Source organism: Dendrobates tinctorius, unplaced genomic scaffold (assembly GCF_039654945.1).
Source record: "Dendrobates tinctorius isolate UK_male_01 unplaced genomic scaffold, ASM3965494v1 ptg000093l, whole genome shotgun sequence".
Taxonomy (NCBI): domain Eukaryota; kingdom Metazoa; phylum Chordata; class Amphibia; order Anura; family Dendrobatidae; genus Dendrobates; species Dendrobates tinctorius.
In genome coordinates, this window is record NW_027361761.1 from 6276628 (window position 1) to 6299792 (window position 23165).

Here is a 23165-nt window from a genome sequence, read left to right on the forward strand (position 1 = left end):
TATGGCTCCACTCCATACACACACGGTTCCACTCCGTCCATGCGTGGCTCCTCTCCGTACACCTCGTACACACGTGGCTCCTCTCCGTACACCTCGTACACGCGCGGCTCCGCTCCGTCCACCTCGTACACACGGCTCCTCTCCGTACACCTCATACACACGGCTCCGCTCCATACACCTCGTACACGGCTCCTCTCCGTACACCTCGTACACACGGCTCCTCTCCGTACACCTCGTACACACGGCTCCTCTCCGTACACCTCGTACACACGGCTCCTCTCCGTACACCTCGTACACACGGCTCCTCTCCGTACACCTCGTACACACGGCTCCGCTCCGTACACCTCGTACACACGGCTCCGCTCCGTACACGTGTGGCTCCGCTCCGTACACCTCGTACACACGGCTCCGCTCCGTACACCTCGTACACACGGCTCCGCTCCGTACACGTGTGGCTCTGCTCCGTACACCTCGTACACACACGGCTCCGCTCCGTACACCTCGTACACACGGCTCCGCTCCGTACACCTCGTACACACGCGGCTCCGCTCCGTACACACGTGGCTCCGCTCCGTACACCTCGTACACACACGGCTCCGCTCCGTACACCTCGTACACACGCGGCTCCGCTCCGTACACACACGGCTCCGCTCCGTACACCTCGTACACACACGGCTCCGCTCCGTACACCTCGTACACACACGGCTCCGCTCCGTACACCTCGTACACCTCGTACACCTCATACACACACGGCTCCGCTCCGTACACCTCATACACACACAGCTCTGCTACATCGACACTGTAAATCCTGACCACACACATACTTACCTCAACCAGCACCATGACAACAGCAAAGCAGAGTCTTGCAGACGGTAGAGGCAAGGCTGAGCGCACAGGACCGGTGATGAGGTCACAGGAGGGGCGGAGTCAGGGGTGATACGATCGGGGGTCTGGACAAAGGCTCCTGATCATGTGACCCCCTGACTCCTCCCCTCCTGTGACCTCATCACAGGTCCTGCGAACAGAGCGAGCAGGCAAGCGAGTGCGACACTGTGAGTGGCTGCGGGGGGGAGGGGGTCTCATGCTACGGCGAGGATGGGGGGCGTGGCGGCTTATCTCCCTGCAGTGCGGGAGGAACTTGAATCTATCACCGCCATGCCCGCAGAGGGCCGGCGGCAGGAGCAACAGTGGCCGCAGCAGCTGGCAAGCGGCCAGATGTTTGGGCGCTGCCGCCCGCGGACCACATGACAGCGGCCCAGCGGGAAAATGCCCGGTTGGTTATATTGCCAATCCAGGCCTGCCTCTCACGCCCCTATCCTGATATGCATGGTCTTATCACCCCCCTATCCTGGTATGCATGGTCTTATCACCCCCCTATCCTGGTATGCATGGTCTTATCACCCCCCTATCCTGGTATGCATGGTCTTATCACCCCCCTATCCTGGTATGCATGGTCTTATCACCTATCCTGGTATGCATGGTCCCTTCACCCCTCTATCCTGGTATGCATGGTCTTATCACCCCTCTATCCTGGTATGCATGGTCTTATCACCCCTCTATCCTGGTATGCATGGTCTTATCACCTCCCTATCCTGATATGCATTGTCCCCTCAACCCCCTATCCTGGTATGCATGGTCTTATCACCTCCCTATCCTGATATGCATTGTCCCCTCAACCCCCTATCCTGGTATACATGGTCTTATCACCTCCCTATCCTGATATGCATTGTCCCCTCAACCCCCTATCCTGGTATGCATGGTCTTATCACCTATCCTGGTATGCATGGTCCCTTCACCCCTCTATCCTGGTATGCATGGTCTTATCACCCCTCTATCCTGGTATGCATGGTCTTATCACCCCTCTATCCTGGTATGCATGGTGCGCCTCGCACTTGCTCAGTCTTTAAAGGCTTCGGACAGAGTGACGCTTACAGCGTTATATTATTGATTTCATTCCTTTTTACATTCTAGAATTTCTTCTATTAGTTACATTCTGGTTGCTGTGGATTAGAGCACTGTTCTGTTTTTGGGAAATGTCCATAAGAGTCTTGTAGACATTTAGTAAAGTTGCATTATGCAGCATAAATCTTCTGATTATTATTGATCCATTATTTAACCCTTACTTATACCACTACATAATGGTGATACTTCCACAATGTCCCTTATAACAGATGTGACATCTTCTGTCCTCAGGTTTTCTCCACTTTGATTCTTCTGATTTTTATCTCTCGTGTCCATGGAAGAGAAGAGCAGGTCCCTGGCGCTGAAGACTGGGAGACCCCTCTAGTGTCCAGCGGGGGATGTCCCTTCACACTGGACACCACATTTCCTCCACGTGTGAAGGTGGATATGAAGGTCAGCGGTGGGAGTTCTGCACAACTAATGACGGACAGTGTGAGGAGCCGCTCCATCTCTCCATGGGAATACAGGTAACTGTACATCGAATAATGGCAGAAATAATAATAATATTATATGGGGGTCAGGAAGCCGGAGTGTGAGAACTGAACATGGTTACTGCTGTGTCCTGATTTCTCTCATCTCCTTACACCAGCTCCAATGTGGATGATAACAGATTACCTGTGGTCATCAACGAGGGCCGATACCTCCACCGCGGATGTTTGGACCCTGAGGGTCATGTGGACCTCAGCATGAACTCAGTCCCCATCAGACAGGAGATCCTGGTCCTGCGTCGTGAGATGAGAGGATGTGTCCCCATCTATAGGCTGGAGAAGCAGCTGGTCACGGTGGGCTGCACCTGTGTCCGGCCCATCATCCAGTACCTGCAGTAACAGACGCCATTGTCACAGAGCCTCAGCTGTCAAGAAGTGTCCTTGTTATCCCAGCGACCAATCAGAAATCACATTTTATTTTTATTGTATAATTTACAAATGTAAAAGCTGAATTCTAATCGGTTTCTATTGGCAACAAACATTCAAGAATTATTTATATAAACAGTGTAGAGAATATTAATGTATTGCCCATAGCAACCAATCAGATTCCAGCTATTGATTCCGCACTGCAAGAGGCAAAACGGCAGTAATCTGCTTGGTTATCAGGAGCTAAAGTTCTGATAACTTTCATTATTTTTTTTTAAATCGCAGTGTAATATTATTATAAGATGCATTTTTTGTTATACAATTGAAATATTTATTATTTATTGTATTTTTGTGAAAATGGTTCTCAGATTCATACAAATGTTTATTACAAAAAATAAAAAAAATCATTAAAACTATTAATTATTGGTTGTGTTGTGACTTTATTTTATACTGGCTATATATATATATATATATATATATATATATATATATATACAGTACAGACCAAAAGTTTGGACACACCTTCTCATTCAAAGAGTTTTCTTTATTTAAATTCTAACAGTCTATTCAGCAGGACTATCAGCCGTGTATCCACCAGACTTCTACACAACACAAATGATGGTCCCAACCTCATTTATTAGGCAAGTAATCCCACTTATTAAACCTGACGGGGCACACCGGTGAAGTGAAAACCATTTCCGGTGACTATCTCTTGAAGCTCATCAAGAGAATGCCAAGAGTGTGCAAAGCAGTAGTCAAAGCAAAAGGTGGCTACTTTGAAAAACCTAGAATATAAGACATATTTTCAGTTGTTTCACACTTTTTTGTTAATTATATAATTCCACATGTGTTAATTCATAGTTTTGATGCGTTCAGAGTGAATCTACAATTTTCATAGTCATGAAAATAAAGAAAACTCTTTGAATGAGAAGGTGTGTCCAAACTTTTGGTCTGTACTGTATATTGGAAAGATACTTCTAGAATCGTTATTCTTCCAGTTGTTAGGACTAGTGTTTCATTCACCAAGATTAAAGACAGAGCCGGCGTCACCACCAGGCGTACCTGGGCAAGTGCCAGGGCTCTGGCGAGACGGGGGGGCCCACTCAACACCTGAACAAGTTTTTTATTTTTTTTATTTATAAGTCTGGGGTCGGTCCCCCGCTCTCCGCTCTCCGCCCTCCACCCAATATCATACTGACCACCATCTTTTATTCCCGTGAGAGTACACGGTCCACACGTTACCGCTCAGTAAGGTCATGAATATGGATGCCACTCCTCTCCCATAGGCGTGGCGCCCATATTCATGACCTTAATGAGCGGTACTATGTGACCGCGCGCTCTCACAGGAAAAAGTTACCGATGCCTGGACTCAGGTGAGCGGCGTTGAGAGCGAACGGCGGCGCCGGGGGAAGAATGAGCGGTGGGGCCTGGGGGTAGAATGAGCCAAGCCCCCGGGGGAGATGAGAGTGAGCTGGGGGGGAAATGAGCTAAGCAGGGGAGATGGGCCCATTATCCAGTATGGAGCATTATATGGGGCCCACTATCCTGTTTGGAGCATTATATGGGGCCCATTATCCAGTATGGAGCATTATATGGGGGCCCATTATCCTGTATGGAGCATTACTTGGGGCCCATTATCCAGTATGAAGCATTATATGCGGCCCATTATCCTGTATGGAGCATTATATGGGGCCCATTATCCAGTATGGAGCATTATATGGGGCCCATTATCCTGTATGAAGCATTATATGGGGCCGATTAGATTATCCAGTATGGAGCATTATATGGGCCCATTACACTGTATGGAGCCTTACAGTTGTGGCCAAAAGTATTGACACCCCTGCAATTCTGTCAGATAATACTCAGTTTCTTCCTGAAAATGATTGCAAACACAAATTCTATGGTATTATTATCTTCATTTAATTTGTCTTAAATGAAAAAACACAAAAAGAATTGTCCTAAAGCCAAATTGGATATAATTCCACACCAAACATAAAAAGGAGGGTGGACAAAAGTATTGGCACTGTTCAAAAAATCATGTGATGCTTCTATAATTTGTGTAATTAACAGCACCTGTAACTTACCTGTGGCACCTAACAGGTGTTGGCAATAACTAAATCACACTTGCAGCCAGTTGACATGGATTAAAGTTGACTCAACCTCTGTCCTGTATCCTTGTGTGTACCACATTGAGCATGGAGAAAAGAAAGAAAACCAAAGAACTGTCTGAGGACTTGAGAAACCAAATTGTGAGGAAGCATGAGCAATCTAGATGTGGACGGAAAAGAAAAATTGACAAGAGATTTCAACGCAAGATTGTGCGGATGTTGGATAAAGAACCTCGACTAACATCCAAACAAGTTCAAGCTGCCCTGCAGTCCGAGGGTACAACAGTGTCAACCCGTACTATCCGTCGGCGCCTGAATGAAAAGGGACTGTATGGTAGGAGACCCAGGAAGACCCCACTTCTTACCCAGAGACATAAAAAAAGCCAGGCTGGAGTTTGCCAAAATTTACCTTAAAAAGCCTAAAACGTTTTGGAAGAATGTTCTCTGGTCAGATGAGACAAAAGTAGAGCTTTTTGGACAAAGGCATCAACATAGAGTTAACAGAATAAAAAAAAGAGGCATTCAAAGAATAGAACACGGTCCCTACAGTCAAACATGGTGAAGGTTCCCTGATGTTTTGGGGTTGCTCTGCTGCCTCTGGCTCTGGACTGATTGACCGTGTGCATGGCATTATGAAGTCTGAAGACTACCAACAAATTTTGCAGCATAATGTAGGGCCCAGTGTGAGAAAGCTGGGTCTCCCTCAGAGGTCATGGGTTTTCCAGCAGGGCAATGACCCAAAACACACTTCAAAAAGCATTAGAAAATGGTTTGAGAGAAAGCACTGGAGACTTCTAAGGTGGCCAGCAATGAGTCCAGACCTGAATCCCATAGAACACCTGTGGAGAGATCTAAAAATGGCAGTTTGGAGAAGGCACCCTTCAAATATCAGGGACCTGGAGCAGTTTGCCAAAGAAGAATGGTCTAAAATTCCAGCAGAGCATTGTAAGAAACTGATGGTTACTGGAAGCGGTTGGTCGTAGTTATTTTGGCTAAAGGTTGTGCAACCAAGTATTAGGCTGAGGATGCCAACACTTTTGTCTGGCCCATTTTTGGAGTTTTGTGTGAAATGATCAATGTTTTGCTTTTTGCTTCATTCTCTTTTGTGTTTTTTCATTTAAGACAAATTAAATGAAGATAATAATACCAAAGAATTTGTGTTTGCAATCATTTTCAGGAAGAAACTGAGTATTATCTGACAGAATTGCAGGGGTGTCAATACTTTTGGCCACAACTGTATATGGGGCCCATTATCCAGTATGGAGCATTATATGGGGCCCATTATCCAGTATGGAGCAATATATGGGGCCCATTATCATGTATGGAGCATTATATGTGGCCCATTATCCAGTATGGAGCATTATATGGGGCCCATTATACTGTATATGGAGCATTATATGGGCCCATTAAACTGTATGGAGCACTATATGTGGCCCATTATCCAGTATGGAGCATTATATGGGGCCCATTATCCAGTATGGAGCAATATATGGGGCCCATTATCCAGTATGGAGCAATATATGGGGCCCATTATCCTGTTTAGAGCATTACATGGTGTCCATTATCCAGTATGGAGCATTATATGGGGTCCATTATCCAATATGAAGCATTATATGGGGCCCATTATCCTGTATGGAGCATTATATGGGGCCCATTATCCAGTGTGAAGCATTATATGGGGCCCATTATCTTGTATGGAGCATTATATGGGGCCCATTATCCAGTATGGAGCATTATATGGGGGCCATCATCCTGTATGGAGCATTATAAGGGGCCCATTATCTTGTATGGAGCATTACATGGGGCCCATTATCCTGCTTTGAGCATTGTATGGGGCCCATTATCCAGTATGAGCATTATATGGGCCCATTAAACTGTATGGAGCATTATATGGGGCCCATTATCCAGTATGGAGCAATATATGGGGCCCATTATCCTGTTTGGAGCATTACATGGTGTCTATTATTCTGTATGTAGCATTATATGGGGTCCATTAGTCAATATGAAGCATTATATGGGGCCCATTATCCTGTATTGAGCATTATATGTGGCCCACTTTCCAGTATGGAGCATTATATGGGGCCCATCATCCTGTATGGAGCATTATATGGGGCCAATTATCCTGTTTGGAGCATTATATGGGGCCCATTGTCCTGCTTGGAGCATTATATGGGGCCCATTGTCCTGCTTGGAGCATTATATGGGGCCCATCATCCTGTTTGGAGCATTACATGGGGCCCATTATCCTGTATGGAGCATTATATGGGGCTCATTATCCAGTATGAAGCATTATATGGAGCCCATTATCCTGTATGGAGCATTATATGGGGCCCATTATCCTGTATGGAGCATTATATGGGGCCCATTATCCAGTATGGAGCATTATATGGGCCCATTATCCTCTATGGAGCATTATATTGGGCCCATTATCCTGTTTGGAGCATTATGCTGTTGAGGGAGGGCTAAATTAACCCTTCACGGTTGACCAAGTGATTACCAAATTAATGCACAAGGTGTTGCTAGCTACTGAAAATGACCAGATGGAGGCGTGTGCCTCTGTATGGGAGGATCAAGGCAGATCACTAACCCCATTTATTATGTCACCTTTTTATAGTATTTTGCTTAATTATGCAAAATACTCAGCTATCAATAGCATTGTCATAATACATTTACTTTATAAACCAACTAGCTGAAGAGCCCGGCGCTGCCCGGGCGTAGTAACTAACTGTGGTTAGTTATAACAAATTATAATTATCCTCCATCCCATAGTCCCGTGCCCATATACCCATCATACATATCCACCATCCCATAGGCCTGTGCCCATATACCCATCATACATATCCTCCATCCCATAGTCCCATGCCCATATACCCATCATACATATTCTTCATCCCATAGTCCCATGCCCATATACCCATCATACATATTCTCCATCCCATAGTCCCATGCCCATATACCCATCATACATATTCACCATCCCATAGTCGAGTGCCCATATACCCCTCACACATCCTTCATCTCATAGTCCCATGCCCATATACCCATCATACATATCCTCCATCCCATAGTCCCGTGCCCATATATCCATCATACATATCCGCCATCCCATAGTCCCGTGCCCATATACCCATCTCACATATCCTCCATCCCATAGTCAAGTGCCCATATACCCATCACACATCCTCCATCCCATAGTCCCATGCCCATATACCCATCATACATATTCGCCATCCCATAGTTGAGTGCCCATATACCCATCACACATCCTTCATCTCCTAGTCCCATACCCATAAACCCATCATACATATCCTCCATCCCATAGTCCCGTGCCCATATTCCCATCATACATATCTGCCATCTCATAGCCCGGGGCCATATACCCATCATACATGTCCTCCATCCCATAGTCCAGTGCCCATATACCCATCACACATCCTCCATCCCATAGTCCCGTGCCCATATACATATCCGCCATCCCATAGTCCTGTGCCCATATACCTGTCATACATATCCTCCATCCAATAGTCCAGTGCCCATATACCCATCACACATCCTCCATCCCATAGTCAACCATTATGACATTATAATGAGCGGTGGCATGGCTTGCAACCTATGATGACATCAGCGTTGTCATGGCAACGATTATGACATCATAATGAGGGGCGGGGCTTGATACGCACACATTGTTTCCCCAGTATACAAATAGGGGCATTATGACATCATAATGAGGGGCGGGGCTTGACGCGCACACTTTCCCCATTATGTAGATAGGGGCAAAATTGTTTGGTGAATTGGAACGCGCGGGGTTAAAATTTCGCCTCACAGCATAGCTTAGGACGCTCTCGGGGTCCAGACGTGTGACTGTGCCAAATTTTGTGGCTGTAGCTGTGACGCTACAAATGCCTACCCCGGACATACACACATACACACATACATACATACACACTTTGAGCTTTATATATTAGATAGTATTGCAAGAAAATCAGCATGTCCCTAGTTACATGACGTAGAGAATAGAACAATAGTGCATTCTTCAGGGTCTCATATCTTTTGCAAGCTGGAACAGTCTGGTTTTATAACAGCTGCAAACTTTCACCTAGTTACAAAATTTAACTCATAAACAACCAAATGGCGTCACAAGCACAAAAATGGAGGTCTGGAGATCAAGATGTCCCGTACAACTGAATAATGTACTTCAGAATATGGAGCCCATTATTCTGTATGATGCATTATATGATGTCCATTGTTCTTGAGTATTATATGGGGTCAATTCTTTATGGAACAATGTATGGGGCCTATTCTGTATGGAGCACTATATGGGGCCCATTCTATATGAGGTATTATATGTTGTCCATTATTATGTATGGAGCATTATATGGGGCCCATCATCCTGTATTTTTTTTTTAAATCAGATAAATTTTTATTTATGATAACAATTACATCATATACATGACATCAAGCAATTGTTCACATATAATCATGTTTTTATATACAAAACTCCTCCCTCCCTTTTCCCCCCCTATCCCCCCTCCGAGATCCCTTCAGTGCCTTCCCCGTTCCTCGTCCAGTACTCTTTCCAACATCCATATATAGTTATGTAATGTGAATATCTTCCATATCCCAATACGTCCCGCCTACCCCTCTAACTCCATTCTACCCATGGCTGCCATATCTTGTGAAACACCTCAAGTTTATTTCTCTTAGTGTAAATACTTTTTTCCAATGAAATTATATGCTCCGCCTGCGCAAGAAAGTCCCGTCTAGTCGGAGGCTCCTCTCTGATCCAAAACCGGGCAATCAATTTCCTTGCCATGAACAACAGTCTAGCAATCGCCAGTTTGACCATAGCCGCCGCTGCCAATTCTTCCACAAAGCCTAAAATACAGATCAAAGGGTCCCTGGGGATTACACATTTATATATCCATTCGATCCGATTCAGTACAACTGTCCAGTATGTAGACAATCTAGGGCAACACCACAACATGTGCATCATATCTGCCCGTTCCTGCGAACACCGTGGACAGTCGGAATCAGACCTCAAACCCATCTTGAACAGTCTATCAGGAGTTCTGTAAGCTCTATGAATTACGTACAGCTGAGACATCCTCCCAGGTTCGCTCATAGAAATCTTAGGCACATATTCTAAAATAGATTCCCATCTATCATCACTTATTTCTCCCAATTCAGCCTCCCATTTCACTCTAGCCTTGATGGGATGACTGACTAGAAATGTAAATAATAAATCTCTGTACACTTCTGAGATTGCCCCCTTCGTCTCGCTGTTCCCCAAAATGGAGGCCAGCGTGACATCAATCTGGATCTCAACAGGCCTCTTCCGACATTGCGACCGATACGCATGCTGAATTCTTTTATAATGATACATATTTGAGTGTGGAAGCTGAAACTCTGATTGTAGCTCCATGAATGATTTAAGTCTCCCCTGACCCACAAGCTGACCCATCCGTCTGATTCCTGCCTCTCTCCAAAGCCCAAATCCCTCCATTCGCTGGAATTCTTGTAAATTTATGTTATCCCACACTGGAGAGTATTTAGTAAGGCCCGTGACACCCCTAATCTGTTTAACTTTCTCCCATACCTTATGAATAAGGAGAACCGTAGGAAACCTAGAGCCAAATTTTAAAAACTGCCCCCCTTCCAGGCTCTCTCCCAAAGGCCATTTCCCAAACAACTTTCTCAAACTACTGGGCGATTGTTCCTGTCCCGTCTCCTCCCCCCATCCTCCCATATGTTGACATTGAGCTGCTAAAAAATATACCCAGGGATTAGGAAGCGCCACCCCCCCGTCCTCTTTCGACCTCTGCAACGTTTCTTGTTTAAACCGTGGGCTTTCCCCCTTCCATATTAGGTCGCCGAACAGCGATTTAATTTTACAGAACCTACTCTGTGGGATCCAAATTGGAGAATTATGCAGTACATACAGCAGCTGCGGCATCACAATCATTTTTAAAAGATTCACCCTTCCAATCACCGAAAGATGTAATTTATTCCACGCCGAAATCTTGGAACGAACTTTTTGTAACAGAGGGCTTAAATTAAGTTCTTCAAAACTACTCAACGGGAGGGCGATCTGCATCCCTAGATATTTAAATCTCGAAACTACTCTCAATTTCGGTGATATTCCAACATCCCCAATATCTCCATCTACTGTATCAATGGGCATAATGCACGATTTATCCCAGTTAATTTTGAGTCCGGAAAATTCTCCGAATTCCTCAATTAATGCCATCGCATTATCCAAGTTCTCCCCCGAGTCCCCCAGGTATAGCAGAATATCATCAGCGTACAGAGACACCTTCTCCTCCTTCCTTCCATAAACAAATCCCTTTATCTCCTGTGTATCCCTTGTTTTAATAGCTAGAGGTTCCACGGCGAGAGCAAACAGCAACGGAGATAATGGGCATCCCTGTCTCGTACCCCTATGTAGTGAGAAACTATCAGATAATTTATTGTTTACTCTGATTTTTGCCGTCGGAGAGGAATAAAGCAACCCCACCCAAGACATAAACCTAGGCCCGAACCCAAAGCCCAACAGGACCGACCACAAGTACTTCCATTCTACACAATCAAAAGCCTTATGGGCATCCAAAGACACTACCACTCTTTTTCCAGCATTATCGGCCGGAATTTGCATATTTAAATATAATCTTCTCAGATTGATTGCTGTAGATTTATTGGGCATAAAACCCGATTGATCTGGGTGAATTATTTTAGCCACCACACGGGTCAACCTGTTGGCCAAGGCCTTTGCCAATATCTTAATATCTGTCGTAAGAAGTGAAATCGGTCTGTAGGACTCCGGATCCAAAGGGTCTCTATCGGCTTTAGGAATGACCACAACAATGGCCTCTCTCATAGAAGTAGGCAACAGTCCCCTCTCCAACGACTCATCAAATACCTTCACCAATTTAGTTATTACTTCTTCATTTAGTATTTTATAGACCTCCGTTGCAATACCATCTGCCCCCGGGGCCTTATTACCCGCCATGTCCGCCAATGCCACCCTCAACTCCTCTGCCGTAAGCGGCCTATCCATCCACTCTCTATCTTCATCCCCCAATCTAGGAAGCTCAATCGTCCCCAAATAGCTGTCCATCTCCTCTTGACCTTTATGTGTCTGTGAGGAGTATAACTCACTATAAAACTGTTTAAATACTTCCAAAATTTGATCCCCCTGTGAAACCACGGTACCTTCCTTATTTTTAATTGCATATACATGGGAAGATTCCCGTTGTGCCGACGCCACCACTGAGAGCAGGTGCCCCACTCTTTCACCCTCTGCGTAGAATGCCTCATTCTGAAACGCCCGCCGTCTCTCCGCCTTACGGATATGAAGTTTATTAACTTCCAATTGGGCCACTTTCATGCGGGTCTGCGTATCTGTATTACACTGCGCACCCAATGCCTCCTCCGCTGCCCTTAGTTCCTCCATCACTGCTTTGTCTTGATTTTGAGACTTAGTCTTATATCGAGATACTTCTCTGAATAAAATCCCTCTCAAAAAGGCCTTCATAGTATCCCAGACTATATGGCCCTCAGCACTGCCTTCATTTATCCTAAAAAATTCTCCCAATTCCTCTCCCACCTTTCCCATATCCAGCAATCGTAACCAAAAGGGGTGAATTTTCCATCCCATTCCTGTCAACCTCCCTTGCCCTCCCAATTGTAGAGAAACCTCCAGTGGACAATGATCCGATAGGACCCTGGGCAGATATTCCACGTCCTGTACCAAGTCATCCATTCCCTCATTTCCTAAAGCCACATCAATACGAGACAAAGATCCGTATGTCGCCGAATAACATGAATAAGTATATTTCTCCATATTCCGAACTCTCCACAAGTCTAGCCAACCAATCTCCCTCATGTAGTTTCCAAAAGGTGTCACATTCCCCCCCTTCCCACCCCCCGTATGTTTACCTTTATCCCAATGATCATTTGCAATATTATTTACATCACCGATTACAAGCAGCGGGACTCCCATCCATTTCCCAGTTAAGTCCAGAATTTCCTGTATCTTTTTTCTAGAGAATGGTGGAGGGATATACAAGGACACAATACATAATAATCTATTCAAAATTCTGCATACAATAAACACGTATTGCCCGTCCCTATCTATTATAGCCTCCACTTCTTCATATGGAGTAGAATTGTGGATTAACACCGACACTCCCCTTGCATAGGCCGAATACGTCGAGTGATAAGCCTTCCTCACCCATCTTTTTTGTAGCATTGCGACTTTATCCTCTACCAGGTGTGTCTCTTGGAGGCAAATCACTGAGGGCCTCGGCTTCAGCAGATATTGTAAAATTGCAACCCATTTTGAAGCGTTAGCGAGACCCCTAACGTTCCAGCTTAGAATCTTAATTCTATCCCCCATAATATGTTGCAATCCCAAACATTAGACACGTTATAGGTAGAATCTCGATCCTCCCCCCATCCCTCCCCCCCACCTCCCCACCTCTACCCCCTTTCTCAACTTCCCAACTGGAATAAACTCCCCTCCCTCCCCCCCTCCCCCTCCCCCTCCCAAAAAATTAGTTGTCTCCCACAGCCTTTAAGCTGATAAGAATTCTCTCTCCCTCTCTATTTGAGAACCAGTAGGGCGTTTTAACAGCCTAACAATACAAGCTCTGTATTCCAACTACCCTCCCGTCCACATTAATCCAACTGGCATTGCCTCATCTCAAAGATGACCATTAACTTAGTAATTTCAAACTAAATCACAATTAGTCACTGTTTCAACATCACTCAGAGTATGCTTCAACGGGTCCGCCCTGCTCTGATATTTTGTATATTAGATTCAAGCCAGAGTGTCGCCTCCTCTGGGTTCTGAAAAAAGTGCACCCGGTCCAAAGCTGCGACTCTCAGTTTAGCTGGATAGATCATCGAGTAGCGCACATCTATGTCTCGTAGTCTTCTTTTAACTTCTCCAAACGTCATCCGGAGCTTCTGGACTGCTGCAGAATAATCTGGGTAAATGGAGATGCAATTGCCATCTATGGTAAGTTCCGCACGGGTCCTGGCTTTCCTCAGCAGAGTGTCTCTGTCTCTATAATTCAAAACTTTAGCCAAAATGACTCTTGGAGCTGATCCTGGGGGCAGGGGTCTGGTGGGCACCCGATGCGCTCTTTCAACAGAAAACATTTTGGTAAGACTATCCCCTCCGACAGTATTCTTCAACCATGACTCAATGTACTCAGTGGGATTATTGCCCTCTGCTTTTTCTGGCACCCCCACAATCCTCAAGTTACTCCTGCGGGAGCGGTTCTCCAAATCATCAGTTTTAAATTCCAGCTCAGCTATACGTTGCATATACTTCTTTTCCCTTTTCAACAGTTCATTAACCTGGTCCTCCGCACTTCCCACACGTTCTTCCACCACTTCCACTCTCTGTTCAACTTTGCGCACTGCAGCGTTAATCGCAGCCATCTCCCCCTTTAAATCATCCACACGACCATTCAGAGCTGCAAGGGCAGATTTGTTGTACATTACCACAGAGAATATATCCTTGAGCGTTGGCTCTGCTACATCCAGTGTGTCCGGCTGCTCAAGCTAGCCAGTACATGCAGCCTCCTCAGGGGATCTCCATTCCTCCCCACCACTCTGTGGCTGGCCCCCTCCTTCCTGCTGTGTCCCAGGGACATGTTCTGGGTCAGGTCTCTCCCCTTCAGCCTCTGACCGCTCATTAGCAGCCTCCTCTGACCTTGCAAAGCGTTCCAGCAGAGCGATCACCTCCATCTTCCTCTGATATGCCGCGCTCGCCCTTGCCGCCTCCTCTGTAGCCTCGGCGCCATCTTGGGCCTGAGCATTTCCAGACGCTGCCAGCTCCTTCTGTCTCCTGCGTGTCATCCTGCTGCGGGGCTCTTCTCCACCCGACCGCACTCTACTCCCTGCTACTCCCCAGGTTTCTGCACACTCCGTGGGGGAATTTCAGCGTTCGGCGGCGCTGCAAATAGCGATAATCAGGGAGATTGTGGCAGGAGAGCTCCTCTGCACGTCCTCTCACATCGTGCGCTAGGCCACGCCGCCCATCATCCTGTATGGAGCTTTATATGGGGCCCATTATCCAGTATGGAGCATTGTATGGGGCCCATTATCCCATATGGAGCATTATTTGGGGCCCATTATCCTGTATGGAGCATTATATGGGGCCCATTATCCTGTATGGAGCATTATATGGGGACCATTATCCTGTTTGGAGCATTTTATGGGGCCCATTATCCTGTTTGGAGCATTATATGGGGCCCATTATTCTGTATGATGCATTATATGATGTCCATTAATCTGTATGGTGTATTATATGGGACCAATTCTATATGGAGCAATGTATGGGGCCTATTCTGCATGGAGCATTACTGGGGCCCTTTCTGTATGAAGTATGATATGTTGTACATTATTCTGTATGGAGCATTATATGGGGCCCATTATTCTGTATGGATCATTATATGGGGGCTCATTATTCTGTATGGATCATTATATTGGGCCCATTATTCTGTATGGAGCATTATATTGGAGCCATTATTCTGTATGGAGCATCATATGAGGCCCATTTTCTGTATGGAGTTCTGTATGAAGCAATATATGGGGCCCATTATTCTGTATGGAGCATTATATGGGGCTCATACTGTATGAAGCAATATATGGGGCTCATTCTGTATGGAGCATTATATGAGGCTCATTATTCTGTATGAAGCAATATTTGGGGTTCATTATATTGTATGGAGCATTATATGAGGCCCATTATTCTGTATGAAGCAATATTTGGAGCTCAATATATTGTATGGAGCATTATATGAGGCCCATTATTCTGTATGAATCAATATTTGGGGCTCATTATATTGTATAGAGCATTATATGAGGCCCATTATTCTGTATGAAGCAATATTTGGGGCTCATTATATTATATGGAGCATTATATGAGGCCTATTATTCTGTGTGAAGCAATATTTGGGGCTCATTATTCTGTATGGAGCATTATATGAGGCTCATTATTCTGTATGAAGCATTATATGAGGCTCATTATTCTGTATGGAGCATTATATGAGGCTCATTATTCTGTATGGAGCATTATATGAGGCTCATTATTCTGTATGAAGCATTATATCAGGCTCATTATTCTGTATGGAGCATTATATGAGGCTCATTAATCTGTATGGAGCATTATATGAGGCTCATTATTCTGTATGAAGCAATATGTGGTGCCCAATAAACTGTATGGAAGACTATGTGATGCCCAGAATACTGTATGGAGTTCTATACTGTCCGGTCTTAAATGAAAACTTTTGAATCCCCACTAGGGCACACACTGTGCTCTGCGAGGATTTGCTGGTTTCTGAGCTATTGTAGAATTTACAATAGATATCACTCATGCAATGTAAGAAGTCAGTGAAATCTTTGGCATTGTACTATTATTATATTTCTTGTCTGTGCATCATGAATTGTGGTACGTATTAAAGGGGCCCACTGAGACACTTTCGCCCGGGGCCCACAAAAACCTGAAGCTGGCCCTGATTAAAGAGGACCTGTCACTTTCTTCCAAAAATTGAGCTAAATATCTCATAATCCCTGAGCACCTTTGATTCCGACTCTTCTTTCTGTTTTGTAATAATAATTTATTAATAAAATTTAGATTTTCTCTAATGTCAGGCAGGGACATGTCTGTAATAGAGACCCCCATCTTGGGAAGTTGGGGGAGTTGCTGAGGCGTGGGGCTGTGAGCCTCAGTCCCTGGACCCTCAGTAAAGATAATTCTTTTAACACCTGAATCCAGATTTGTTATAAATAAGTAATTATGATTTTTTTTGTGTACTAGCTGAAGAGCCCGGCGCTGCCCGGGCATAGTAACTAACTGTGGTTAGTTATAGCAAATTATAATTATCTCCCATCCCATAGTCCCGTGCCCATATACCCATCATACATATCCACGATCCCATAGGCCCGTGCCCATATACCCATCATACATATCCTCCATTCCATAGGCCCGTGCCCATATACCCATCACACATCCTCCATCCCATAGTCCCATGCCCATATACCCATCACGCATCCTCCATCCCATAGTCCCATGCCCATATACCCATCACACATCCTCCATCCCATAGTCCCATGCCCATATACCCATCACGCATCCTCCATCCCATAGTCCCATGCCCATATAACCATCACGCATCCTCCATCCCATAGTCCCATGCCCATGTACCCATCATACATATTCGCCATCCCATAGTCGAGTGCCCATATACCTATTACACATCCTTCATCTCATAGTCCCATGCCCATATACGCATCATACATATCCTCCATCCCACAGTCCTGTGCCCGTATACCCATCATACATATCCGCCATCCCATAGTCCTGTGCCAATATACCCGTCATACATATCCTCCATCCCATAGTCCAGTGCCCATATACCCATCACACATCCTCCATCCCATAGTCAACCATTATGACATCATAATGAGGGGTGGGGCTTGATACACACACACTTTTTCCCCATTATGTAGATAGGGGCAAAATTGTTTGGTGAATTGGAATGCGCGGGGTTAAAATTTCACCTCACAACATAGCCTAGGACGCTCTCGGGGTCCAGATGTGTGACTGTGCCAAATTTTGTGGCTGTAGCTGCGACGGTGCATATAGTTGTGGCCAAAAGTATTGACACCCCTGCAATTCTGTCAGATAATGCTCAGTTTCTTCCTGAAAATGATTGCAAACACAAATTCTTTGGTATTATTATCTTCATTTAATTTGTCTTAAATGAAAAAACACAAAAGAGAATGAAGCAAAAAGCAAAACATTGATCATTTCACACAAAACTCCAAAAATGGGCCAGACAAAAGTATTGGCACCCTCAGCCTAATACTTGGTTGCACTACCTTTAGCCAAAATAACTGCAACCAACCGCTTCCGGTAACCATCAATGAGTATTATCTGACAGAATTGCAGGGGTGTCAATACTTTTGGCCACAACTGTACATATATACATACACTTGAGCTTTATATATTAGATAACTGATATTAATAATTTCTCTCAGAGCTTATAAATCCCCCCACTGATCAGAAGAGGACAGCGCCCACAGCTCTTTCTTACATTCCAGCACTGATGCCCGCCCTGTGGTTCTGACACTTTCACTATTGCTAGGCAATGTCCTTATAAGGTGTGAAGCTTCCTATAAGATTCCATCACAAGATTCCATGATGACATCATTGCTATTATGACATCAGAACTCACCAGCGCTACAGTTTGTTTTTTAATAGTATGATATGAGTGACAATGAAAAGGACCAGTTATTAGTAATTAAAAATAGTTAGATTTTTATTTTCATTTTTTTGCTGCCGATTTTAGCATTGCATCGCTGTCATACACACCAGATAATGCTGCCTGGCGGCTGTAAAGGGCCGTGCAATGACCCCAATCTTGGGAAGTGAATTTGGGAGAGAGGTGGAGGCCTGTGCGCTTCAGTCCCTGTTCCCACAGTAAAAATACTTATTTTAGCACCTGAATCCGGATTTTGTATAGACACATAATGATATAATATTTATTGTGTAGAACAGATATAAATGATTTATCTTAGAACATAAAAATTCCCTAAGTGATCAGAGGAGTAAAGCTCACAGCTCTTTCCTCCATGCCTGCATCTGGTACTAATGCTCAGTCTATAGTGTTGCTAGGCAACTTCCTTATATGGCTAGAAGCTCCATATAAGGTAACATCTCAACATTCCGAGATGACATCACTGCTATTATGACATCATAATGCACCACTCCTGCACATATTCCAGTGTTTACAGCTAAAGTGTCACTTTGACATTCCGGTGTCATTGTTTTCAGTGGTTAGCTCTATAGCTAGTGATATACTGAATGCGATTGGATTTATTTGAAATGTCTGAACTTCCTCCAGACAATTTTCAGGTGTTGGCACTGCTCCAGGGGATTCTTACCAACTATGCCCCTGAGATTGTGCTACCACTACCCGATGGCGTCCTCAGCTTCACTTACCGGCTGGTTATGGAGCTAGTGAGAGACTGCCTGACCAAATACCAGCAAGGTCGTATGAGCTCAGAATATCTTGAGCATTTACAGGAGAACATCAGGACTTTGGTGCAAGAGGTAAGTAGCAGAAATCTGCACATATATAAGTTTAATCACATAAAATTATTCTTTAAGCCGACACTAATCTAATATATAAAGCTCAAGTGTGTATGGATGTATGTATGTATGAATGTGTGTATATGTGTATGTCCGGGATTGGCATCCGCACCTTCGCAGCTACAGCCACAAAATTTGGCACAGTCGCACGTCTGGAACCCGAGAGTGTCCTAGGCTGTTGAGGCGAAATTTTAACCCTCCGCGTTCCAATTCACCCAAAAATTTTGCCCCTATCTACATAATGGGGAAAAAGTGTGTGCGTATCAAGCCCCGCCCCTCATTATGATGTCATAATGGTTGCCATGGTGACACTGATGTCGTCATAGGTTGCAAGCCCCGCCGCTCACTATGATGTCATAATGGTTGACTATGGGATGGAGGATGTGTGATGGGTATATGGGCACTGGACTATGAGATGGAGGATATGTATGACGGGTATATGGGCACGGGACTATGGGATGGAGGATATGTATGATGGGTATATGGGCACTCGACTATGGGATGGAGGATATGTATGATGGGTATATGGGCATGGGACTATGGGATGGAGGATGTGTGATGGGTATATGAGCACTCGACTATGGGATGGAGGATATGCATGATGGATATATGGGCACTCGACTATGGGATGGAGGATATGTATGATGGATATATGGGCACGGGCCTATGGGATCGTGGATATGTATGATGGGTATATGGGCACGGGACTATGGGATGGAGGATAATTATAATTTGCTATAACTAACCACCGTTAGTTACTATGCCCGGGCAGCGCCGGGCTCTTCAGCTAGTATAATATATAACCGGCACCAAGTCACCAGACATGTAGTGATTTTAGAGCAGATAGCAAGAGTAATGTGGTGACATAAGCGGCCTCCTCCATTCCTCATGTTCTCTCATGATTTTCATTTTCTATTTATTTCCATCTTTATAGGCTGAAGAAAAATCCGCGAGTGGAGAATTGGCCTTTATTACAGAACTGGTCCTAAATGTCCTGTATATACTGGAAAGTCCGGCCGACTCCCTGGATCGCCAGGTAAGGATCCAACATCTTCTATAGCACAAGTCCTGGTCTGATCTTCTCCAGGTCAGCAGTCATATAGCAAAAGGGCAGATTTATGACGTTGGAGGCAGAGGATATTCTATGGCCGCCTGTCTAAGTGTGAAGTACTCCTAGTACTGAATTACACTGGAGTGCCTCCTGACAGTTGTTCCCAAGAACTCTACTTGTACGGCAGACAGCTGTAGCCTGCTTCGGGGACTCCTTACTCCTGAGTCCCGGCTCACTATCCAAGTTGCTGTTGTGCCCCCAAGTCTTAGATGGGAGTAGTGCATTTACAGCTCACTACTCCACCGGTGTCTGCTGTAGGACCATTAGTATCCATACAACCTCGGGGACCGGGCCCAGGCCTTGCGCTTAGAACTTCCAGGCAGGGTTCTTCCTCTAACCCACGTCCTCTCTGTTCCCTTTTACTCCTACGTTCCGTACTTGTCTTTCTTTCTTATGGAAGCTCAGGCTTCAGTTCAATGTCTTTCTCCTTCTTTCCTTTCCCGTCCCAGCAGACCCAGGTCACTGAGATCTGCTGCAGCACCTCCTTCCTCCATCCCTCTTCCAGGGATCTTCTTTCCTCACTCCTCTCTGAGTGGCTTCCTCTCTCAGACTGACCTGTAATCCTAAACCTTCCCGTTCTTTTATGTATTCTAAACTTCACCCGCCTCCCAGCACGTTTCGTGTTCCAAGCAGGGAACCACCAAAGGTGCTCTGCTACTCTCTAAGCAAGGAGCCGCAATGTGGCTTTGCTGAACTACCGTGTTGTGTGGGGTGCGAGTGTTGGAGCGTAATCAGGAGCCTCCAACTTACCTGGATGGTGGGGCACCACACCTCAGGAGGAGGTGCAGTACCTCTGTGGCGACCGAGCCTCAGAGGCGCCACATATGCTGCAGTTCTGATCATAGAACTTATTAGAGAGCAGATGTAGATACAAGTCCCTTATACTGTATATTAACATGGATTTTCTGGAGGGAACGGCCATGAGTAGTCCATCCACTACCGAGATTATCCCGTAGATCCAGATTTAGTTCTTCCTGCCTTATGTACAGGCCGTCCCTGGGTTACAAACTAGATAAGTCTTATAGGTTTGTTTGTATCCCAAATTTCCATGTAAATTGGAACAGGGAAAAAAAATCTTTTTGTTTTGCTCGCTGTCCGCCATCCCGTCCTCTTTTTTCCACCATAATGCGCTGCATTACCAGACTCCTCACTATGGGGCAGGACTTCCAGCCTTTTCCTTATGACCTTATGATGAGCAGTGACCTCTGGGACCTGAATGCGGCTGGAAGTCCTGGATTATAGTGAATCCAGAGAAGAGGCGCATGACAGTGGAGAGAAGAGGACTGGAAGGCAGGCGGTGAGCAGCGGGCGGCCGGAGAGGGGAGTACTGAGTATTATTAGATTTTTTTATTCAATCGGGGTCGGCCTGTATACAGTAATCTAGTATTTGTGAAATGTTGTATTAATTGCACATATTACTCCCATCAGGAATCATCAGAAGGCGACTCCGAAGAGGGGGAACAGCTGAATATCCCGGACCCTAATACCAGTCAGCGGGGGCCGAACCCTGATCTGATGGAAGGTGAGCGATCATCTAATATTCCTACAGTCACATATGGAGATATTGTAGAGAGCGCAGAGAACGTGTAGATTTACTCTCCAGCCCCTGTATGAGGCCGGTGACGGCTCCTGAGCCCCCTATAGACTATAATGGAGGGGGCGCAGGTAATTCTGCTTCTCTCCTCTGGGCTCTTCTCACCCCCAATATGTACAAGGAGGCTCATAGGTCCCCGATCATGTAATTGTTCTAGAATGACTCCGATCCTGAACAATGGCCCATTTATGGGACAGAATATCCATCTCTGGATGAGCCATAACTGTATACGGGGTGTGCAGAATCCCCTATACCCAGTATTACACCATGCACACAGCTCGTGTCATTTCCTTCTTTATATGGATGTTACACTTAGAACAATGAGGGTAATGTACTAATTAAAAATAATAAAAAAAAAAATGAAAATCCACAACCCCTCTAGAAATATGGATGGCAGACCATCCGGTAAAAGAACCCAATGCCAATGAGTATGGTGGAAGATGATACTGACAGAGTGCCAAGAAGAAATAATATACTGTATACAGCAACACGTGAGGATAGATAAAAACCCCTTTATTAATATATAAATGGGTGTACACTTAAATAAAATAAAAAATAATAAAAAGGCATCCCAAATAAATGCGTAATATTGGATTATGATATCCTACAACATAGGGTAAAATGTATACCCATAAGGCAAGGCTCGAAAGGAATATGAAAAAAGAAAATTAAAATAAATATTAATGGAACCTTAATAAATCCCCCAAAAGGAATTGTGTATACAGTGCACCATATAATAATGAATATCCAAAAATTGTGTAAACACAGTATACAAAAAATAATAAATAAAGAATAATAATAACAACAACAGCTGTGCAAATAATGTGTAAAATGAACCGTGCAATAAAAAAAAAATAGTGCAGTGAACAAAAAAAGACACTACGAGAGTGTCACACAATGTGAGAGGGGAAAGAAGTAATGGGAGCGGAAAATAAAATAATACCTAATGAGCCGGAGAATGATGCCTGGGGATGCCTGTGAACGCGCCCCGACGCGCGTTTCGGAATAAAACTTCCTTCGTCAGGGGGTAGGTACAAGGCCGGTCAGTACCTCCTTATATGCTGGACTAATTAGCGGGCAGGACACATGACGGCGCATGCGCCGCCGCGACCCGGAAGACGCATCGCGCGCGGCGTCACATGACCAAACACCGCCGGGTGAACCCGGCGCGTGTGGTCATGGGAAGACGCCGTCGCCATGCGAACGACCGGCGCCGAGGCGGCCCACGCGCACCAGTGCCTGTCCATGAAAATAAGGGATATGTAAGTGCAGCAATAGCTATATAACAGTTCACAGCATATTGCGTTACTGCAATAAAATGAAACTAATGAGGACAAGATATATATATATATAAATAAGAGTAATAAAA

General features: G+C 45.1%; 1 protein-coding gene across 1 annotated transcript; it reads left to right on the forward strand.

Annotated features, from left to right (window-relative positions):
• The first annotated feature begins 1081 nt into the window (after positions 1-1081).
• LOC141098536 (interleukin-17A-like) lies at positions 1082-3236 on the forward strand. The gene is made up of 3 exons (XM_073586412.1): positions 1082-1273; positions 2194-2429; positions 2552-3236. Exons 1-3 carry the CDS (start codon positions 1082-1084, stop codon positions 2787-2789), a joined length of 666 nt encoding a protein of 221 aa, XP_073442513.1. The 3' UTR covers positions 2790-3236.
• The last annotated feature ends 19929 nt before the right edge of the window (positions 3237-23165 follow it).

Excerpts from the sequence above, each read along its gene's own strand:
- LOC141098536 (XM_073586412.1), top strand. The coding sequence starts at position 1,082 with ATGCTACGGCGAGGATGGGGGGCGTGGCGGCTTATCTCCCTGCAGTGC. Across the intron at positions 1,274-2,193 it reads GCCCAGCGGGAAAATGCCCG|GTTTTCTCCACTTTGATTCT; the intron begins GTTGGTTATATT and ends TTCTGTCCTCAG. Across the intron at positions 2,430-2,551 it reads ATCTCTCCATGGGAATACAG|CTCCAATGTGGATGATAACA; the intron begins GTAACTGTACAT and ends TCCTTACACCAG.